At 38.6% G+C, this 21,299-nt stretch overlaps 2 protein-coding genes across 4 annotated transcripts in view; both read right to left on the minus strand.

Annotated features, from left to right (window-relative positions):
- The window catches only part of LOC144295103 (uncharacterized), a 73,140-nt gene extending 69,225 nt beyond the window's left edge, over positions 1 to 3,915 (minus strand). Inside the window, exon 1 of the mRNA XM_077867565.1 lies at positions 3,782 to 3,915. The gene's annotated coding sequence lies outside the window, so the exon portion shown is untranslated. The remainder of the gene's footprint in view (positions 1 to 3,781) is intronic.
- The window catches only part of AGGF1 (angiogenic factor with G-patch and FHA domains 1), a 47,399-nt gene continuing 27,339 nt past the window's right edge, over positions 1,240 to 21,299 (minus strand). For 2 of the 3 annotated variants that reach the window (XM_077867538.1, XM_077867517.1), the window contains exons 12-14: positions 19,251 to 19,378; positions 16,924 to 17,023; positions 12,327 to 14,586 (exon numbers count right to left, since the gene is read on the minus strand). In XM_077867538.1, the coding sequence (XP_077723664.1) occupies positions 14,386 to 14,586; positions 16,924 to 17,023; positions 19,251 to 19,378 (429 nt within the window). In that variant the 3' untranslated portion in view covers positions 12,327 to 14,385. Of the gene's footprint in view, positions 3,928 to 12,326; positions 14,587 to 16,923; positions 17,024 to 19,250; positions 19,379 to 21,299 lie in introns of those variants that run through there. The other variant, XM_077867527.1, reaches the window with a different exon arrangement.

Raw genomic sequence — 21,299 nt, forward strand, 5'->3', positions numbered from 1 at the left:
TGGAAGGGGCAAATCTGTTCTGTTCCACATCCCCCCTCTTACCTAACAAGTCACTGGGCTCTTAAAATATATAGGTACATAATGCCCATGCATTATCTCACTTGATTCTCATAGCTCCCTGAGGAGGTATTAATACTATGCCCACTTACAGCTACAGAAACTGAGATAGAAAGGGGTTAAATAGCCGGTACAAGATCACAGCTGGTAAACAGTAGCACTGGGATCCAAATCCAGTCTCTACCTCCAGAAGCACTGGTCCTACCTGCTGTACTGTCTCTCTTGCTAGTCACTGACCTGACACACCAGTTTCCTCCCTAACTCTGATTCCAGGTAATATTGTCAGAGACCTTATTATGCACTAAGCATTCACCATGTGCCAAATGCTTTACAAGAATAACTGCCTACCATGCAGCAACGCCACAACATAATTAATCCTATGCCCATTTTGTAGAGGAAGAGATAATAAGCTCAGGGAGTTAAGTAATGAGGTAGAATGGGATTTGAACTCATGTCACTGAATCCTAGGCCCTGATTTACAGAGTCTGTTTCTACAGAGCATCACACTGTCTTCCTTCTAATGCCACCTGCCAAGCTCAGGCCTCATTTATCATTCATCTGGGGTTCATCTTCCCATCCTTGTCTTCCCCAACTGTCCATTCCTAACACTCAACTAAAGGAATTCTTCTAAGCCAACATTGATTATATCATAATTCCTGCTCAGAGGCCCCCCAAGGTCACCCATCACCTATAGTCTTTGACTTTGTAGCCTCTCATCCAAGTGCCCCCACACTGCTACCAGTCTCATCTGTCCCTTCCCCTACATTTACTATATGCCCCATCCCAACTGGACTCCTCATTCTTCCTGACATGCCCTGGTCTTGGCATCTCTATGCATTTGTCTTCCTTCCACTTAAAATGTCCCTTCAATCTCTGAATGTGAAAAATTCTACCCATTTTCAAAGACCAAGCTCAAATTCAATTGCCTGCTTGAAGCCTTCCTTGATTTCCCCTTCCCCCCTTTTAAAGATTTGATTTATTTATTCATGAGAGACACACAGAGAGAAGCAGACACAAGCAGAGGGAGAGGCAGGCTCCATGCAAGGAGCCCGATGCGGGACTCAGTCCCGGGACTCTGGGATCACGCCCTGAGCTGAAGACAGATGCCCAACCACTGAACCACCCAGGCATTCCTCCTTAATTTCTCCTGATTGAAAGATAATTCTTTACTTCTCTGGACTCCTAGCATTTTGTATCTCATAACCCTTAGAACAGGCCATCTGGCATAGATAAGAATAGGCTATATGGGTTCTTGTCTTCCTTCTCCTGCCAGACCCTGAGCCTTTGGGTTATCCTATTCCCACAGTGCCTTGCATATAATAGCTGCTCAATAAATATTTGAGACATTGTACTCCCTTGAAGATTTTTACAAGTTAGTTATTAATATAATTATTCATTTATCATTGATTCTGTGTAGAATTCATAGCAGAAAAAAAATAGCCTAGAAGGAAATAGCAGTAATAATTTTTTAAGCTGTTTAGTCGATAAAGATTTAGTAAGTGTCTGTTATTACACTGTTTGGTTTGAATCCAAACTAGTATGTCATTACTAGTAAGTCATTATCAAGAACTGTTTTTCTTGGGCAGCCCCGGTGGCGCAGCAGTTTAGCGCCGCCTGCAGCCTGGGGTGTGATCCTGGAGACCCGGGATCGAGTTCCGCATCAGGCTCCCTGCATGGAGCCTGCTTCTCCCTCTGCCTGCGTCTCTGCCTCTCTCTCTCTCTCTCTGTCTCTCATGAATAAATAAATAAAATCTTTAAAAAAAAAAAAAGAAATGTTTTTCTTAAAATGTTTTTTCATTACACAAGTAACACAAATGCAATGCCTAAATCTAGGAAGAAATCAGAAACACATCCCCCAAAGTCCTGTCACCTTAGTAAAACTTCTATAAATATTTTAATGTATTTTATTCTTTTGTCTTTTACAATCTTTACATTATCCTAATATGTTATTTCAATTAAGTATTGAAATATAACTTCTTCATGTGGATGTAGAACTTGGGCTGTAAGAAGAATCTGAACTTTTTAGAAGAAACCTTCTACAAATGTTATTTTATTTCACCAACTGTTAAAACCATTAATATCAGCAAAGATCAACTTTTAGAATCTCAACTGCTCTTCAAGAAAGATGGCCAATGGGAGCACCAATAGCCTCTGTTTAGGGGACAGGGGGAACAATTCGCCTAACTGGTAACTTAGTGCTCGCTGTGGGAGGGAGTTAAGGGAAGAGATTTTACTTTCTGCTTTATATACTTCTGCATTGTTGTACTTTTTTATACCAAGCATGAATTACTTTTATAATCAAAAATAAAATTTACATTTCTCAAATGAGAACTCCTGACCATCAGCATTCCACTTTCTTAGTTAAAATATACAAGATCTCCAACACAAGGACTGATGTAATCCCCATTTTTGGAAAAGCCTAGAGAGAAATGCAGCCTTTGTCCAGTCTAACACTATCATTTGATAGAAGAGAAAAATGAGCCCCAGAGTGACTTGCCCACTATCAGGAGATATGGCTATGGTGGTTCACCTGACTCCAACCTCAACAGATATTGGCCTCTTTGGCCTTGAGGACTTCTGCTGGCTCATCTGTCAAAGCACAAGGGCTGTCAGGACCAATAAGCCAAGCTGGCCTCCAGAAAGCATAGATGTAAGTTATAGGTACTGCAATGGTCTATCTATGACACAGTCGGCTCACAGAGTTGTCACTGCTGATGGGTGACAGTCAAGGTGGATTACAGGGACTGCCCTGGCCTCTCTGCCTGTGACACAGCTGACTCACAGAGAACGGTCATTGCTGATGGGTGACAGTGACACACCTCACCTAGATAAGCAGGGCTTCCCTGACTTATGTGATCAGGCTTCCTAACAGAACCACTCACGTGTTGCCTTTGAGAGCAAACACACAGTAGTGAGGTGGATGGCTGGTATGGGGATGCAGAATGCCCTGAACCCAACTCCTGGACTTCTGCCATGATGTAAAGTGATCAGTCATTTCTTTAAGTTAAGATTTGGCAGAAAGGAGGTGGAAGCAAAGCAGGGTACTGACAACCAATGGTGAAACAGCTAGAGCCCTTTATATACCACACCTAAGTTGTCATCCCTGGAGCTGGAGAGGGAGAAGCTGGTTTGGGCTGACTTTCTACTTTAAATAGCTGCCCATGTCTTTAACATCTTAGAAGGGATTCATAAAGACTAGGCTTTTGTTTTGCTGCCACTCAACAGGAAATTCTATTTCTAAAGGTCTGAACTTCTTTCCACAACCTGAATCTGCTTCTTTGTCTGCAAAAAGGACAAGGTGATCATTGAGGTCCTCTTTGTGTCTAACATGGTATGATTACATGAAATACAGCTAAACATCAATTGACCTTTGAGTCAAGGAGTTGTTTGGTTTAACTGCATTTTCTTGTTAGCTACAAATTTAGAAGTAAATGTTGAAAGTGACATGCTTATTCTCAAAAATAACGGGAGTGTATCAAACTTCTTCCATAGTACTGAGGTACTAACTCTATCATTCACTCCCTAGAACTGATAATGTCTGCAACAGCAATGAGTATGCTCTCTGGTACTCACTCTTTCTGTCCTCAAGACACATTGCAGGCAGGGCAAATGTAACTGTCCATACTTAACAAATGAGGCCACACACTTCAACAACATGAAGTGACCTGCAAAAAGTGTACAGCAGATAGGAGGCTGGAGCTCAATCCATGGATCCCCGTCATACCTGCGGCCAAAGAGTTGCACTTCCTCCCAGGCCTCCCTTCTGGCCCACGTCTTCACCAGTGCTATCCTGGCCAAGTGCCTACTGACACTCGGGTTGATGTTGGCTCCTTTCCACCCACAAGTTCTTGTGCTGGAGGCAAGCCAGACCTTTAAGAAGTGAGGATGGCCTTTGTATTAGTTTGCTATTACAGATGTTAACAAACTACCACAAACCTAGCAGCTAAAAACAACCCAAGTTTGTTATCTTACAATTCAGACCAAAAGTATGAAACTGAACTGTCAGCAGAGCTGTGTTCCTTTCTAGAGGCTCTAGATTTTCTTTTTTAACCTTTTCCAGCTTCTGGAGGCTGCCCACATTTCTTGGCTTGTGGCCCCTTCTATCTTCAAGGTCACCAAGGGTCATTCTTTCTCCCATTGCATCAGTCTGCTACCTTCTTCCACATTTAATGGACCCTCTTCCTTATTGTATGGTCAGTTAACCGGTTAGCAACCTAGTTGCTAAAAAAAAAAAAAGAGGCCTTTTTTTTTTTTTTTACATGACTTCATTTAGATTTGTTTTCTAAGAAATGAACAACAAAAAAACCCCCAGACTCTTAACTTATAGAGAAATGATGGTTAGCAGAGGGGCAGTAGGTGGGGGATGAGGGAAACAGGTGAAGGGGATTAAGGCTCCGTGTCCAGGGATCCCTGGGTGGCGCAGCGGTTTGGCGCCTGCCTTTGGCCCAGGGCGTGATCCTGGAGACCCGGGATCAAATCCCACATCAGGCTCGCGGTGCATGGAGCCTGCTTCTCCCTCTGCCTGTGTCTCTGCCTCTCTCTCTCTCTCTGTGACTATCATAAATAAATAAAAATTAAAGAAAAAAAAAGGCTCCATATCCAGATGAGCACCGAGCAGTACGTCTCCCATTGCATCACTCTGCTACCCTCTTCCACATTTAATGGACCCTCTTCCTTATTGTATGGTCAGTTGGTTAGCAACCTAGTTCTATCTGCAGCTTTAATTCTTCCCTGCCAGATAATATATTGATAGTTTCCAGGGATTAGGACATAGACATTTGGTGGGGGGCAAGGATAGGGGATCTATTATCTGCCTACCACACTCCATTATCCTGCCTGGCTTAGGTTTGGGGGTATGTGAGAAAGGCAAGGTGCTTGATGGAGAGCCCCTATTCCCCATCCAATATTTTAATGGGTGTCCTAATCTCCCTCCGCCTTTGTAAATCTGTGCAGAGAGTGCTCAGACTTTTCTGAAACAGGTACCTGCCAGATGGATGTGAAGGATGCCTCTGGGGATGGAAATTGGAGGCCTCCATAGTGTTGAGAACTATTTAAATATCTGTGTACTACCTAGGATCTGATGGACTAGAAAGGTTAAGTGGTGATGTGTGAGTTGTTAAGCCTTTGGAGTCAGGACTTAAAATTTAAGCTTCCTCCAAAAAAGCGAGTACTAAACATATGATCATTAATAAACATGTTGAAATATTTTTTAAAAAGATCTAGGCTTCCAACCATGTACATTCATGTCACCTTAGCAACCACTTTATCTAAAAGTTTCCTCATCAGTAAAATGGGGATAATGTGTATCTTACAGGGTTGTTATGATGAGTAAAATATTTGGGGTAAATTCTGACATACAGTTTAAACTCAGTAACTATAACTTTTTTCTTTTTCTCTAACTTATCTAAATGGGAGCTCAAAAACAAACCAAAGAATCTCAGAAAGAGTAGGTTCGCTGGGATGATTCCTGAGAGTAGCTGCTTGTAAGAAACAAAGGTTTGCCAAGCCATTTTCCTTCATGATACATATCTGAGTTCTCAAATGAGCTAGTCCAGTCAAAATTCTTTAGGACTTGTGACTATGAAGTAGTTTGACCAAAATTACAAGTAAATATATCAAAACCTATCCATCTAAGTACTTTTCCATTCAAAATAGTTACCCTGAAAGACTAAATAGTTATTCCAAAAATGCTTCCATGCTTAAAACATCTCTGGGACTCCTCTTCTAGAGTAGCTCTTGGAGACTCTGGCACATTCTTAAAAACATCCTTAAGTTGGCAAATACTCATCTTTCCAGGAAATTTTGAGTTTTGAAAAGAGCTGCCAGTTATTCAGAGCCCAGTCTAGTAAATATGGTAGATGATTAACCAGGTTAACATTTTTGGTTAATAAGATGCAATTCTAATAAATCAGTAATTATTTTGGTGCAGCTCATAAATTGGCCTTGATAGTGTTATATATTAAGGTTAAGTAAAGGTAGCATGGTCATAGTAGACATTAAAGCCCACTTTAGTGGGTTTATGATGTGAATTAATTCAGATAGCACTGGGAGTCATTACATATTTAAATAGTATTAAATGTTTCTTTTTATGAAAATCGTAATTATGACATCGTCTGAAATCTTATTTCATAGTATTAAAATAAAGGCTTTAAGGAAAAGCATTAAATGCTAATGAAAGCTTTATTATTTCAGTATGTATTCTCCTGGGCCTTTGGTCAAGATAAGTAATGATCAGATGAGTGAGTTGGCAACCTTCCTGGCCTCTGCAGTCTACTAGTAATTGAAGGCTACGTAACACACTCACATGTTTAAATACATTAAGTAATATTCCACCAACTTCTCCCTATCTTTTGCTTTTTTGGACAATGAAATACCATGGCATATTAATACATATGAAAAAAGCTAGCTTTTTGTTGGAAGAATTTCTGAAAAGTCATTCTTACTCAAGCAGGTGGGAGTCTCTGTTTGCCTCCATCACATTAACTTCCTCAAGTGTGTCTGCTTCTCATTCTCCAGGGACTTTCTGATCTACATGTTCTCCATCAACTCCAATTTCCATGACCTGATTCATGTTGCTTTTCTTTTTCTTTCTCTTTTTTGGTATTTCAATGATCCATTGTTCAGACTCAGAACCACAGAACCTAGTGTTTGAGCAGGCAGTCACTGCAATTCACAGGTAACTAGTGGAAATACATAACTGAATGAAATACATAACTGAATGCAGCCTCAGTAAGGTTTTGTTGTTGTCTACATTCCAAAACACTGAAAACAATTTTCTTGAAGGCAGAGGATTCTTTATGGGAATTACTTATAGGATTTTAGAAGATTCTTTATAGGACTTTAGGGGAATCTTTATAGGATTCCCCTAAAAAGACCTGGTTTAGGGACAGATGTGAAAACATTTGAAAAACACAAATTTTTCCTTCCCCCTCCACCCTGAGAACTTTGGCTTTTGTCAAAACTTTGAAATGAGCAGAAACTGTTTTGTTTTGTTTTGTTTTGTTTCTTTGCAGAAACTGTTTTGGATTAATACTCTGGAACTATCAAGGCCTTCATGTGACTACTTGGCCTCTACATTCTACAAATACTATCTAAAAATAAATGTAAGCTCCAAGATTACAGGGAATCTTGTCCTATTTACTACTGTATCCTGAGTGCCTAGCATAGTGCCCAGGCTTTCTTAAGCGCCTCAAGGCTACCTGCTAAGTGAATATATGCTGTTCAAAGATTTTACTGTCTGAAATCTAGTCTCTTTTGCAATTCTTCCTATAGTTCTCCTGCTACTACAGTGTACTGAGACTAGGGTGGACCTGTTGGATGTCCCTATCATTTTCTCCAGATGGCTTCATTTCCTAAGTCATGTAGAATCACCCCTTCTTTAAGGAAGACCTCAAAGGGTCACTTACAACACTTTCTACCCTTTCTCACGGTCTATCATCTACTAGTCTCCTGCTCATTCTGCAGTACTTCGTAAGTGTACCTCCTATCATCACCTGAAGGAATAAAGATGACACATGCACTTACTCACCCCACCCCTTCACCCTTCTTTTGACTTCAATAACCACCAAAACAACTCCAGGATGCTACTCCTACAACTATATCCTTGGCTACTGGTAGCATGGCATAATAATACTAATTAAACTGCTAATATTTGAGGGTTTATTGTATTCAGTACCACACAGGCCTTATTTCATTTAAACTTTCCAATAACTCCATAAAGACATTAAGGCATAGAGGCTTAAATAAGTTTCTAAACATTGCTCAGCTCAGGAGCGGTAGAGCTCTAATATTAATCCAGATCAGCCGCCGCCCTAACCTGTGCTCCTAACAGTGCACTGGGATGAAAAGAATCAAGATTTACCCTACCTCTGCCACTCTGCCACAGAGACTTTTTGATTTTGAGCAAAATAAAAACCTCTCCAAACCTCAGTTTTCTAATGCATAAAATGCTGAAAAGAATAAAGAAAATAATGTATGTTAGGTGCTTAGCACAGTGTCAGACATACCACAAATATGTGTTCCATCCATCCTACCAACACCTACTCATTGAGCACCTCCTAAACATCCAATGCTGTGATAGGTACTGAAGATACAACACTGAATAAGACCAAAAAGGTCCCTGCCTTCACAGGTCTGCACAGCTCAGTAAGTGCTAAGTATATGATAAATGGAAAAAGGCCTCAAGGAGATCTGTTAGCCTCCACTCAGTCACAGTTATTTTGCTATAAAGCAATCTAATGAGAACACTTTACTGCTTAAAATCCTTCAGGAATTCCTCACTGTAGAAGACATAAAATCCAAATCTTTTTATTATTAGTTTTTAAAGTAGGCTCCACACCCAATGTGGGGCTTGAACTTCCAATCTGGAGAGCCAGAGTTGCATGCTCTACTGACTGAACCCCCCAGGTGCCCCAATCTAAATTTCTGAACACAGTACTTGAGAATAGCAATAGGTATGTGGTTCAGTTCCCCTTGCCACCAGCTTGCCGTTAAGCAGTGAAGCCCTTTCTCTGTATGCGAGCTATCTGGAAGCTTGAATTAAAAACCAGGTCATTGTAGACCAATTCTGTTACCAGCATGAGAACTAGAGTCACCAGTTTGGTATCCTAACCCCTTCCCACCAATTACTCATTCACTCATTCATACACAGACACCTGCAGCTCTTTTATGGCAATGACCTACCTAGGTTCTGTCAAACCCTGAAAACCAAAGCTTTAAATCTGGGTGTTTCTAACTGTAGGACACAACCCATCAGGAGATTATGAAATCAAGTTAGTGGTTGGAATCAGTGATTCGGACAACAGAAACAAAGAATATATCAATGAACTAACAGCTAAGCATTGGTATATAAAACCTGTTATAGGGGCACCTGGGTGGCTAAGTCGGTTAAGTGACCGACTGACTCTTGGTCTCGGGCTGGGTCATGATCTCGGGGGTCCTAGGATCGTGCCCCACATTTGGCTCAGTGCTGATCATGGAGTCTCTTGTCCCTCTCCCTCTGCTCCTCCTTCTGCTCTAATAAAATCTTTAAAAAAATAAAAATAAAATCTGTTATAAATGCATATACAACACACGTACTGAGTCATCATATAAACTGCATTTCTTAACAGGACCATGGTCAAAATGGTTTGAAAGCCATGATTTCACATGCTCCGTGTAGCCTCAGTTCCTTCCACATTTCCTAAGTTACACAAAATCCCATATGTATCAAGCCACTTGAAACTCCCCAAACCACCTTTATTTTTCACTGCTTGCCTGTAAGCGTATAAGCCAGTCATGGTACTAGGCACTAGGAATATGGTTGAAAGAAAATCCATGGTCTTGCCCACACAAAACTTAAAAGTCTAGACAAAATGTTATACTAATCAAATTAATTAACATCTGTGAACCAAAGTAAATAGTCTAAATGAAACAAATATAGACTTTTAAGAACATTTATCAAGGGCAATCAATCATTTTAGGGTACAAGGGAGGCATCCCTGAGGAGCATCAATTAGCAGAGATCTAAATGTCAGTTACCCAGGTACAAGGGTACAGAAGAGCAATGCAGACATAACAGAAGTTAAGTGGCCCTAGAGTGAGAGATGGTGTAGCATATTTGAAGAACTGAAAAAAACAGGCCAGCGTGCTGACAGGAAGCGGGAGTGATAAAAGGCAGGATGGGAAAAGCTGGCTGTGGCTAGACCAGGTAGGGCCAGGATTTGGTTTTCTGTCCTCGGAGTACTAGGAAGCCACAGGATGATTTAAATAGGAGGTGATGAAAGAGAAGCTGTGAAGACACTATGTCTGCAGTATGGAGGATGGACTGGATGGAGGGCAAGATGACTGCAGTGAAGACCAGCTGGGAAGTCAGTAGAATAGTCTAGGGTGGGTGTTGACAGCTAACTGATTTACTATATGGGAAATTGGGGGAGGGGATGGAGGGTAAGTGTATGAAATAGAGGCTGACTCCTAGGTTCTAGCTTCCACAATTGGATAGATGGTGCTGCCAGCCGAGAGAACAAACTGGAAAAGACCTACTTTGGAGAAGACTATGGATTCAGTCTTAAATAAGCTTCATTTAAGGTGACTGAGTTGGATATGTATCCTGGCTAAGTCGTGGGTATATAAATGGTAAATGAAATGGGACCCACAAGAGTGAGGTAAATGCCTGGGGCTGAGCCCTGAAGGCCTCTCCATTTCTAAGTGTTGTATTCCTACCTATTATAATTGTGTATGAGTACACATAGGTAAGTACACAATTATATCTGCTTCAAAGGTCACATATATAAATAATAAAATGTGAAAGTCTGCTCGCTTCAACAATTAGTATTAAAAATTTGATGTATACCCTTATGTTTTTAAAAATGAGATCAGAAAAAAATAAAAAATAAAAAAAAATAAAAATGAGATCAGGCTATACACAATTTTCTACAATCTGCTTTTTTTTTTTTTTTAAAGATTTTATTTATTCATTCATGAGAGACCCAGAGAGAGGCAGAGACATAGGCAGAGGGATCCCTGGGTGGCGCAGCGGTTTGGCGCCTGCCTTTGGCCCAGGGCGCGATCCTGGAGACCCGGGATCGAGTCCCACGTCGGGCTCCCTGCATGGAGCCTGCTTCTCCCTCTGCCTGTGTCTCTGCCTCTCTCTCTCTCTCTGTGTGACTATCATGAATAAATAAATAAAAAAATCTTTAAAAAAAAAAAAAAAAAAAAAAAAAAGAGAGACATAGGCAGAGGGAGAAGCAGGCTCCCTGCAGGGAGCCTGACGTGGGATTCAACGTGGGACTCGATCCCAGGACCTCGGGATCATGCCCTAAGCCAAAGGCAGACGCTCAACCACTGAGCCACCCAGGTACCCCTCTACAATCTGCTTTCTAAAGTCAGTAATGTAGTGAAAATATTCATTATCAGAATTTGATAATTCTAACTTACACATCTGAATGGCTTCAAAGTATTTCACGGTAGGACTGCAAAACAATTTAACCAATCCCACAGAATTCCCAGGGATAGAGAATTGGCTTATCTGGCACCCAGTTACCTGTCCATTCACTATTCACTATATCACTATTCCCTTTCTGCATTATTCACTAAACCCTGATTTTGTTCCAAAAGCAACATGCTCAGCCTCAGGTGATGGCTCATGATGGGCTTAAGCTAAGTGAAACCATACTGTTGCCCACCTTTTCAACTTCCCTTGAAGTGATGGGTAGTAATGTTAAGGACCCTAAGGAGAAGTTTGCTATCAGAGTTTCTAAGTAAGCTCCTGCTTTCCTGCCAAAACAGAACTAACACAAATACTGCTGTCTTTTTTCCTTTTCTTTCCTTTTTGGACATGAATATAATGACAAGAGTTTCAAGTCATTTGCAACTATAAGGCCATAAATCAACACCATGATTAGTAAAAACAGAAAGGCAGAGAGAAAGCCTGGGCTCTGATACACATAGACACACACAGAAACACTAACTCATTTTATAGAATTCAAATATAGATTGCCACCTTAAAGTGTAAAAGAGTAAGACGAAGTGTTTTGGATTAAAGATTCAGAGCAGAGATATAAGTGATGCTCTACAAAAATAAGAAGCACACTTAAAACAAGATGATAGGGAAACACTGAGAACACCTTTAAGTCTTGGGTCCAGAAACGCCTGCTGGCTCCCTACCAAGTACATCCCTCTGTCCCACAACCTGATGGGACAGCCTTTCTATATAATCTCTGACACCGCTTGCTTTCCCTTGTTTGAGATTTCGATCTTCTTTTGGGTGCTCTTAGAAAATGTACCAAATTAAGACATAATCTCTTACACAAAAAGTTGGAAGGTGTCTGATTTGGGTGAGCCATTAATTTTCATAAGTTCACAACTAAAATAAAAATAAATCATCAGAAGTAAAAACTTTTAAAAGTGGGGAGGGGGGCAGTGGTGCAGCATCTGGGTGGCTCAAGTTGGGTGTCAGACTTCAGCTTGGGTTGTGATCTGTGGGCCCTGGGGTCGACACCACATCAGGCTCTACACCATCCCTCTTCCTTTCCCTCTGCCCCACCTCCCGCTGGTGCATGCATGCATAAATAAAATCTTAAAAAAAAAATAAAACCAGGGAGAAAAATCCTTTTTGATAAACAGTGCTACCTAGCTATTTAATCCTAGAAACAATTTGTTATTTTACTCTAATGATGGTTTCTTCCATACTCAAATTTTGGCAGCTTCTCATGCTTTGGCAAAAATGAAAGACATTAGATTTCCTAAAATTCAGCAACCTGTAGCTCCACTTAAAAATAAACTCAAAAAGGTTACCACAATAGTAAATTTATACTGTGTTGATAAATTATTTAAAATGAGACACAAAACAATTTTATGTGTAATCCAAATTGTACATAATTCACACCTCTGCTTCTAAACAAATAGAAGCTCACATCTCTGTACTACTTTTACAGTTTACAAAGTGCTTTTATATACATTTTCTCATTTTCTACTCAAAACAGACATGAGAAATAAATACTATTCTTATTTCACAAATGGAAATAGACCCAGACATTATTCATCCTTTAACCACCATAGAGTATAGCCCTGAGACTTTAGATCTGCAAAGGGTTTTTTAATAATGCAAATATCACATATATTTCAATTTTTATCACCATTTTCAAGTCTCCATTTTCTTAACAAAAGAAAGCAATGAAAAAGTTTTCCACAATCTAATAATAAAAATGGGAAATATTATATACACAGTTGTATACTTTACTCAGTGAATGAAATCTACCACAATTCTAATTTGGGCCTCCTATATTGTTATCTATATACAGGGCACCAGTACTAGAACCACATGTAAATGACTACATTTCATTCTAAAGCAGAAAAAAAAAACAAAAAAACAAAAAAAACGCAGAACACTTCTGTTGCCTTCAAGTCTAATGTACATATAGAAGTGTTAGGGTGTGTAGGTGGCTATGAAGGATACAGAAAATTACTTTTTGCAGTTTTGGAATTATAGGGCCTCTGATTATCCCAGCTTAGACTTTAAGGGTCTTGACAATCTGGTCATATGTCTTATCTTTAGTACTAAACTTATCTTTCTTTCCCCACCACCCCTTTTCTTCCTAAGTACTCCAAACCATTCAGAGTAGAAATTCCAACAAGTAGCCTTTATTTCTGAATTGTCTTCCTCATTGTATAATTTTTTTCAAAATTTTCTTTTACTATTTCTCAACCTTAAAGACATTTCTTTATAGTAGATGAGGGAGTGATAGCTTATATTCACTGCCAGAAAAAAAAGTCAGTTCCAGCATAATTTCCCTGCAAAAAGCTAAGAAAAAAGTTCAAAAAAAAGGAAGAGAACAGTGATAACCGGCAGAGTAGTGACATCTGCACTCAGAAAGCTGCACTGCAGTTCTCCAATATTTAAAGTAATGCTACTGTTACTGCTCTGCCAATTTAAGGAAAATTCTGGCTGGTCCTGAGTTCAAAGCAGACCAATATGCTTAAAACATTGGTTCAATGAATCACTCTTTTTGATGTTATAATTATAATGGTTTTATTGCATTTGAAGACATTTTCAATAAATATCTTTGTGTTTGAGGCCTTGGCTAGGCAATCCTCTTGCAGTAGAAATCAGATTTCTCTGGCACAACTCCATTGCCAGCAATGGGATTTATCAAAACTATAAATGCCAGCACATGGAATATTTCAATACTGTACTCAATTGCTCATATCTAAATATTTCAGCTATAAAACAAACCAGATGTAAATGCTTAATATATAGTACAAATCAACAAATTCTTCACAGAAGAAAACAATGAAAGACTAATTTTCCATAATATATCACTTATTCATTAGTTCTTCAGTAATAGTACTTAGAATATTTCAAGAATAATAAAAGTTATGCACCACTATCCCTGTTTTCTCAAGATTTTTTATCTAAGTTCTAAAGACATAAACAAGGATGCATTTAATCAGACTTGTTTTTATAAATTTTGATGTTTCTCTTGTATATCTTATAATAATGAATATATGAAGACACAGACAAATGTACATTTAAATCATTACTGGTTATATGAAATTTGCCTACATAGGTCTTATAAACAAGATAAAAATAACAAAGTTTGATAAGCTCAGCCGTGCCCTGTGAACTTTAGTCTGCTCACAGCATAACCTAATTCAATTATTATTATTAAAAAAATGTTTTTTTTTAAAAGCTGCAAACCAGTTTATTACACATTTCAGAATCATGAGGGGGTATATTGTAATACAGTTCCCTCAGGCCACAGACCCTTCGGAGGGAAAAGTTCTGCAATAAAATACGAGTTTCCAAACTCTTTTTTAAAAAAAGCTTGAATTGTGTTCTATGACTGACCTTCACTCTATGGTCCCTTTGACCCAAGGGACGGTCCCTGGGACATCTTTTTGAGATTTAGCTTCTGTGAAGTTTTCAGCAAACCTCTCTCGCGCTTTCTCCCAGTTCTTTTTGCTCTTGTTTTGGAGAAGGTGAACATCTTCAATCGAGGATGGTTTGCCGGTCCCCAAGCCTGCATGTGTTCGCCGAAGCTGAAGCTGGATCTGTTACCAAAAGTTAAGCAGAAAACTTACTGTAGAAACTAAATACATTGAAATTTGCTGTATCCAACCTGGTACTTTCACTCTTTGATTTAGAAAGATTGATGTAAAAGAAAAACCTGTCAAATCCATCGAATACATGCAGGAATACATATGATTATACACAAAACTTCAAGTCATCCTTCTACATTGTCTTGTCTATCCATAAGTATAGCTGACTGTACAGAGAACAGTATACTCTAAATAGTGATCACCGAATTTCACTGAGATGCCGCAGAGGTTGCCCACCCTAACCAGAAGAAAAGGCAATGTACATACTTAAATCTAATGCTGCCCTAGCCTTGCCTAAGAAAGTGAAAGGGTAGATTAAACATTAAGTCATAAAGACAGGGGTGCCTGAGTGGCTCAGTCAGTTAAGCAACCAACTCCTGGTTTTGGTTCAGGTTATGATCTCATGGGTCATGGGACTGAGCCCTGCATCAAGCTTTGTGAGACACAAAGCATGTACACACACACGCTCTAAAATAAATAAATCAGGGGCGCCTGGGTGGCTGAGTGGGTTGGGAGTCTGCCTTTGGCTCAGGTCATGATTCCAGGGTCTCCCAGGGTTCCAGCCCCATGTCTGGCTCCCTGCACAGCAGGGAGCCTGTTTATTCCTCTGTCCCTCCCCCTGTTCATGTGCTCTCTCTCTTATTCTCTCTCAAATAAATAAAATCCTTAAAAAAAAAAATAAGTAAAATAAGTCAATCCTAAGGGAAAAAAAAGAATCATAAAGAGAATTTTATTATTTTCATAATAAGTGGGGGAAGACTTCTCATTATTTTAAGAACCATTAAAAGTTACCAGTAACTGAATGCCAACTGTATGTTGGGCACCATACTAGGAGCTTTACCTTCATGATATCCCTTAGAAAACAGTTTTTATAATCTCCATTTTTACTATGAAAACTGAAGTCTAAACCTGCCCTAAGTCACACAACTAGTAAGTGACAGAGCACCTATTCTAACAAAGTAATTCTATTTTGTAGATTTGACTATAAAACCCATGTTCTTCTCACTATACCTCAATAAGAAAGAAAATTCACATTAAACCTCACATTGATCCATTCATTATTACTTAGGTATTAGGTGATTATTAAGAAAGTTCTTTAATCATGTTAGTTTGTAAGGTTTTTGTAAAAGATAATCTAAACCTCTGATGAACCATGGAGACTAAAGAATTAACCACTGTATTGTTTTCCAGACATTATTCCTTCCTCTACTGCTTGTTACATGACCTGATTCTTAAATCTAAAATGGATTATCCAGCTAATACAGAATCTGCCTGTTTGTAAAGTCTCCCTGGATGGCTCAGTTGGTTAAGCATCTGACTCTTGATTTTGGCTCAGGTCATGACCTCGTGGTTCTCAAATCAAGCCCCACACAGGGCTACATACTTGGTGAGGACTTTGCTTGAGATTCTCTTTCTTCCTCTCCCTCTGTTCATCCCCGGCACACATGTGTGCACGTGCACTCTCACTAAAATAAATAAATAAAATCTTAAAAAAAAAAAAAATGGGACTCCTGGGTCGCTCAGTCTGTTGAGCGTCTTCCTTTGGCTTGGGTCATGATCTCAGGGTCCTGAGATCGAGCCCCAAGTCAGGCTCCCTGCTCAGCAGGAAGTCTGCTTCTCCCTCCCCCTCTGCCCACCCTCCACTCATGCTCTCTCTCTCTCTCAAATAAATGAAGTGTTTAAAAAATAAAATAACACTGTGATTGTTCTTGCAATATTTAGTACCAGATATAGCATGGAAATTATTAATAACAACTAAAAGAAACAGAAGAACCTCAGGCTCAAGAAATGGCATTTATTATCCTAGCTTCAACGAAGGAAAAAAATGTTAAGAGCCTTCCAAAAAATGTTAAAAACAAAACAATGCATGGGGCGCCTGGGTGGTTCAGTGGCTTAAACATCGAACTCTTGATTTTGGCTCTGGTCATAACCAAGGTCATGGGATAGAGCCCCACATCATCAGGCTCCCTGCTCAGCGAGGAGTCTGCTGGTCTCCCTTTCCCTCTGCTCCTCCTCCTGCTTAAGCTCTTGCTCACTCTCTCTTAAATGAGTAAATCTTTAAAAAAAACAAAAACAAAAAACCCCCACAAAACAATGCATATATATATGTGTGTGTATTTCCCACATATTATGTATATATATTACCACATATATGTATATTTGGTAATTGTGAATGTCACACAGACAGTAATCATGTCCGCCTGTGTTTAATACCATATTCCTGGCACATAAGGTAAACAGTAAATACATTTGCTGTAAGAATAAAGAACGAAAGAAAACATGTCTTACCGGAATTTTCATTCCTCCACCGTCCTTCCCTAGGCCCTCTCCTTTTTTCCAGCCCATCTTCTCCAACATCTTCCGACCTTTGTTGCTATCAGTAATTTCACTTTAAAGAAAATTGAAGTGATAATTGATTTCTAAAAGACTATGTAGGTTACATTTACAATAAATTAATCAAAAGTATATAGAAAACCGTCATTACCTAATAAAGATACACAAATTCTCCTACATATACTACTTAACAGAAAAGCACATTTTATTGCACCAATGACACATGCAAGAATGTTTCTGCAGCAAATCTTATAATATCTACAAGCTGGAAATAACCCAGATATCTATCAATGGTAAATGTATAAATAAACTGTGGCACATTCACGTAAGAGATTATTATACAGCACTGAAAATAAAATATACCTGTTTTGCCCGAGATTGCGAATCCGAGAAACCACCGAGGAGCCGATACTGATGCAAACACACAAGGGTTTATTTACAAGCTTGGGCCTGGGTCCAAGTATACCCGACACAGCGGAGCAGGGACTTGGACCCCGAGACTAAGAGGCGTAGCAACTTTATAGGGGCCAGTGGCCAATGGGATACGCAGAAAGTTGCACAGTCATGCTGGTCCACTTGCAGGTGGCCGATTGAATTACATCTTACCCTAAAGTATCCATTTGAACTGGCCTATCACTGAGCCGATTTCCGATTAGGGTGTGCCCTGGGCTTGACTACGGTGGGGCAGTGCCCTAAGCAGGTCGGCACAAGGTGGGTACAGCACAAAATGGAGTCAGTCCTGCTCTGCTTGTCCAGGGGTAGGGGATTTTTGTTAAATTTCCTGGGTCCCACATACCAAACAAAATAATGTTGTATGAAAAGATTATAGACACAAAATAAATACTGAATTATTCCATTTATTTAAAATTAAAAACAAACTGAATTAATCTGTTCCCACTGGAAGTCAGGAAAGGGGTTGCCTTTTGGGAAGACACAAGAATAGTGATCAAGAGGGGGCACTGGGAGGGTAGGTTCCTGGGGGTTACTGATCATTTTCTATTTCTTCACCAAGAGTGTGTATTCTACAATGGGTTTATCTTATGATATATTATTGATACTGATGCTTTTATTGGTGCACTTTTCTGTATATAAGTTATACATCAATAAAAAATAAAATGAAATAAAAATTCTCATTCCCTATTTGCATTTTGTTCTAGATTTTATGTTCTGCTATTTTAAGGATATTTTATGTTCCATCACCCTGTATTTTCAGTTCTAAAAATGTTAAATTAGCTCTTCAATAATAAGCCAAGCAGTGTCAGACCAATGTATTTCATTTTTTATTTATGCCTTCTAATTTAACTCTAATGCAATGTTTTCCAGTAATTACATCAAAAGTTTTGAAAAAAATTTGGCATGCTGCTTAGTATATCTAATTCATAATGCTGTATTTCATCAAAGCTGACGAATATAAGATGCACTGTTGTTTTATGTACCATTAAGAAAAAATTTCTGTCATACCTAACTAAAACTCTATCCAAGTAGTATATCTTAGAATTAATAAAATACATCTAATCAAAGTTTATGATTAGTTGTCAGTCTTACACAAAAAAATTCTAACTAAACTCTGAATTTATATTCTGAGAAAAAAAATGTAGCTAATATATAATTAAATGCAGAAAAATGGTCATATTGTATGTGCCTCAAAATTACATTTTTCATGTTATCAGTGCCACTTTACCAAAAGGAAAAAACTGAATCAAAGAAAAACAGTATTTCAGAGTCAACAAGAACATAGGTGAATACTGAAATAATTATAAAAAGATCGCAGTCCCCCACCCCCTCAAAAAAACAAAAGAAAAAGCAGTCCCTATTAATTTCTTACTAGTCCAACATTCTAGATATCTAGTATATAAAAATATGTTCACTCAGAGGCACCTGGGTGGCTCAGCTTGTTAAGTGTCTGACTCCAGATTTCAGTTCAGGTCATGATCTTGGGAGTTGTGAGATTGCGCCCCACATCAAACTCTGCACTGAGCATGGAGCTTGCTTGAGATTATCTCCCTCTTCCTCTCCCTCCCCCTGCTTGCATGCGCTCTCTTAAAAGAAAAATGTTCGTTCAAGTGGGCTAGAACATTAGCATGTGTACATATATCTAAGTATATAGAGAATGGAATTCTAATATTAGAGGAAAATGTAACTTAGATACAGTATTTCCATACTTTTATGAACCATTCCTTTAAAGGCTACTTATCAGAATATATAGTCCTATAAGTCTTATCACTCTACAAACGTGATTAGGGTACAAAGAATGTATTGAGCAATTAAAATTTAATACTTACAAATGAACAGATGCAGGAGCATCATCTCTTTGGAAAGTCCCTTCACTTCCAATCTGCTCCCTCCGTTTTCCAGCTCTATCTTTGTATTTTGGATTCTTCAATGCCTTTTCATCTTCATAGTCTGTATTCTTTATAAACATGAAATATTCATTGAAGAAAATTAAAGTGATACATAAAATGTACTGTCTGTATATTTGCTTTACTTGGCAGATATGGTTCAATGTGGGCTCTATTAAAACAACAAATTAAAATAGACCATGATATAAATTAAGATAATTATATTAGAGTATGCTATTCTCATTCTATCTCCTTTAAAATGTTTATATTACTTCAAACTGTAGAACATAAACCATATATAGAAGATAAATCACATATAAATTGTAATGTGTAATCATAAAAAAATAATAGAGTGAAAATATAGTACAGTTTGACTTAATACTGTGTCTCATATTCTTGTGAACTGCCAGTATTCAAAGAAATATGTAGAACCCCTGAGTTTGGCAAAAAATCTACTTTTCTCTAAGAAACTAAAAGTTCCAACAGACCTAAAATAGTTTGGTGTTATTCCTTAGGAGAGAAAAATGTATAAAATGCTTAAAAAAATGGAAAAGGGCAGATACTCTCCTACTATGGAAATTATAATAGTTTTTTGCCTCAATGTAACTCCATTTATAGGATTAGTCAGCCACTCAAGAAATATTTACTGAATAACAAGTGTGTATGCAGAGAAACTTGTAATCCCAGAAGATAGACACATCTGACCTTCAACATGTTACCATCTGACTGGTTCAACAAGAAAAGTAAGCACAAGATGCAGCAGTGGCCCAAAAGAAAGTAGTCAGTTTAGCTTGGGGCTTCAGAGAAGGCTTCTCTTTCCCTTTTTTATGACTTGTTGATCTTTATATAAATTATGACATTCACTGAAAGATGTTAGGGAATGCTAATACAATTCCGGGAAGTACCACAGAAGTTTTTACTTAATTTGTATCTTAAACGGAGAAGAAAATAAAGAACCACCAACCCTAATGGGCTTTCCTCCAAAAGATGAGTTAAAACTTTAAGAAAACATTTCTCACCTGAATATCTTCTATTTTCCTCCCAAATTAGTCCCTCAACATTTTTTCTATTATGATTACTTGTAGTGTGAAAAATCACAAAAAATACAATTTTACAGAAAAATGTTACTTCGGCAGCATTTTTCCAACATCTTCATGAGGCATAAAAACTGCTGGACAAATCCACATAAGAACTCTAGAGTCCAGGGATGCTTGGGTGGCTTAGTGGTTGAATGTCTGCCTTTGGCTCAGGGTGTGATCCCGGTTTGGGGATCGAGTTCTGTATCAGGGTCCCTACGAGCCTGCTTCTCCCTCTATCTCTCTGCCTCTCTTTCTGTGTCTCTCATGAATGAATGAATGAATGAATGAATGAATGAATGAATAAATAAATAAATAATAAAATCTTTTAAAAAAAAAGGAACTAGATTCCAATAAATAAATAAATAAATAAATAAATAAATAAATAATAAAATCTTTTAAAAAAAAAAAGGAACTAGATTCCAGGGGCATCTGGCTGGCTCAGTCAGAGAAGCATGCAACTCTTGATCTCGGGATTGTGAGTTCAAGCCTCACATTTGCTGTAGAGATCACTTAAATAAACCAAAAAAACCACCTGGATTCCGTATCTAATTCTGTCATTTATCAGCTGAGTGACCCTGATCTTAGTTTCTCAAATGTAAACTGGAGATATTAATTACCTACCTGGTCTACTGATAGTACTAAATGGTAACCCTTTTTTAAACTGTTGTGATATAATTAAGATATAATAAACTACAGGGACGCCTGGGTGGCTCAGTGGTTGAGTGCCTGCCTCTGGCCCAGGGCGTGATCCGGGGGACCCAGGATTGAGTCCTGCATCGGGCTCCCTGCATAGAGCCTACTTCTCTCTCTCTCTCTCTGCCTCTCTCTCTATGTCTCTCATGAATAAATAAATAAAATCTTTAAAATATATATATAATAAACTACATATAAAGTATGTAATTACCTCTGAGAT

This window comes from Canis aureus, chromosome 2, assembly GCF_053574225.1.
Source record: "Canis aureus isolate CA01 chromosome 2, VMU_Caureus_v.1.0, whole genome shotgun sequence".
NCBI classification, from domain to species: Eukaryota; Metazoa; Chordata; class Mammalia; order Carnivora; family Canidae; genus Canis; species Canis aureus.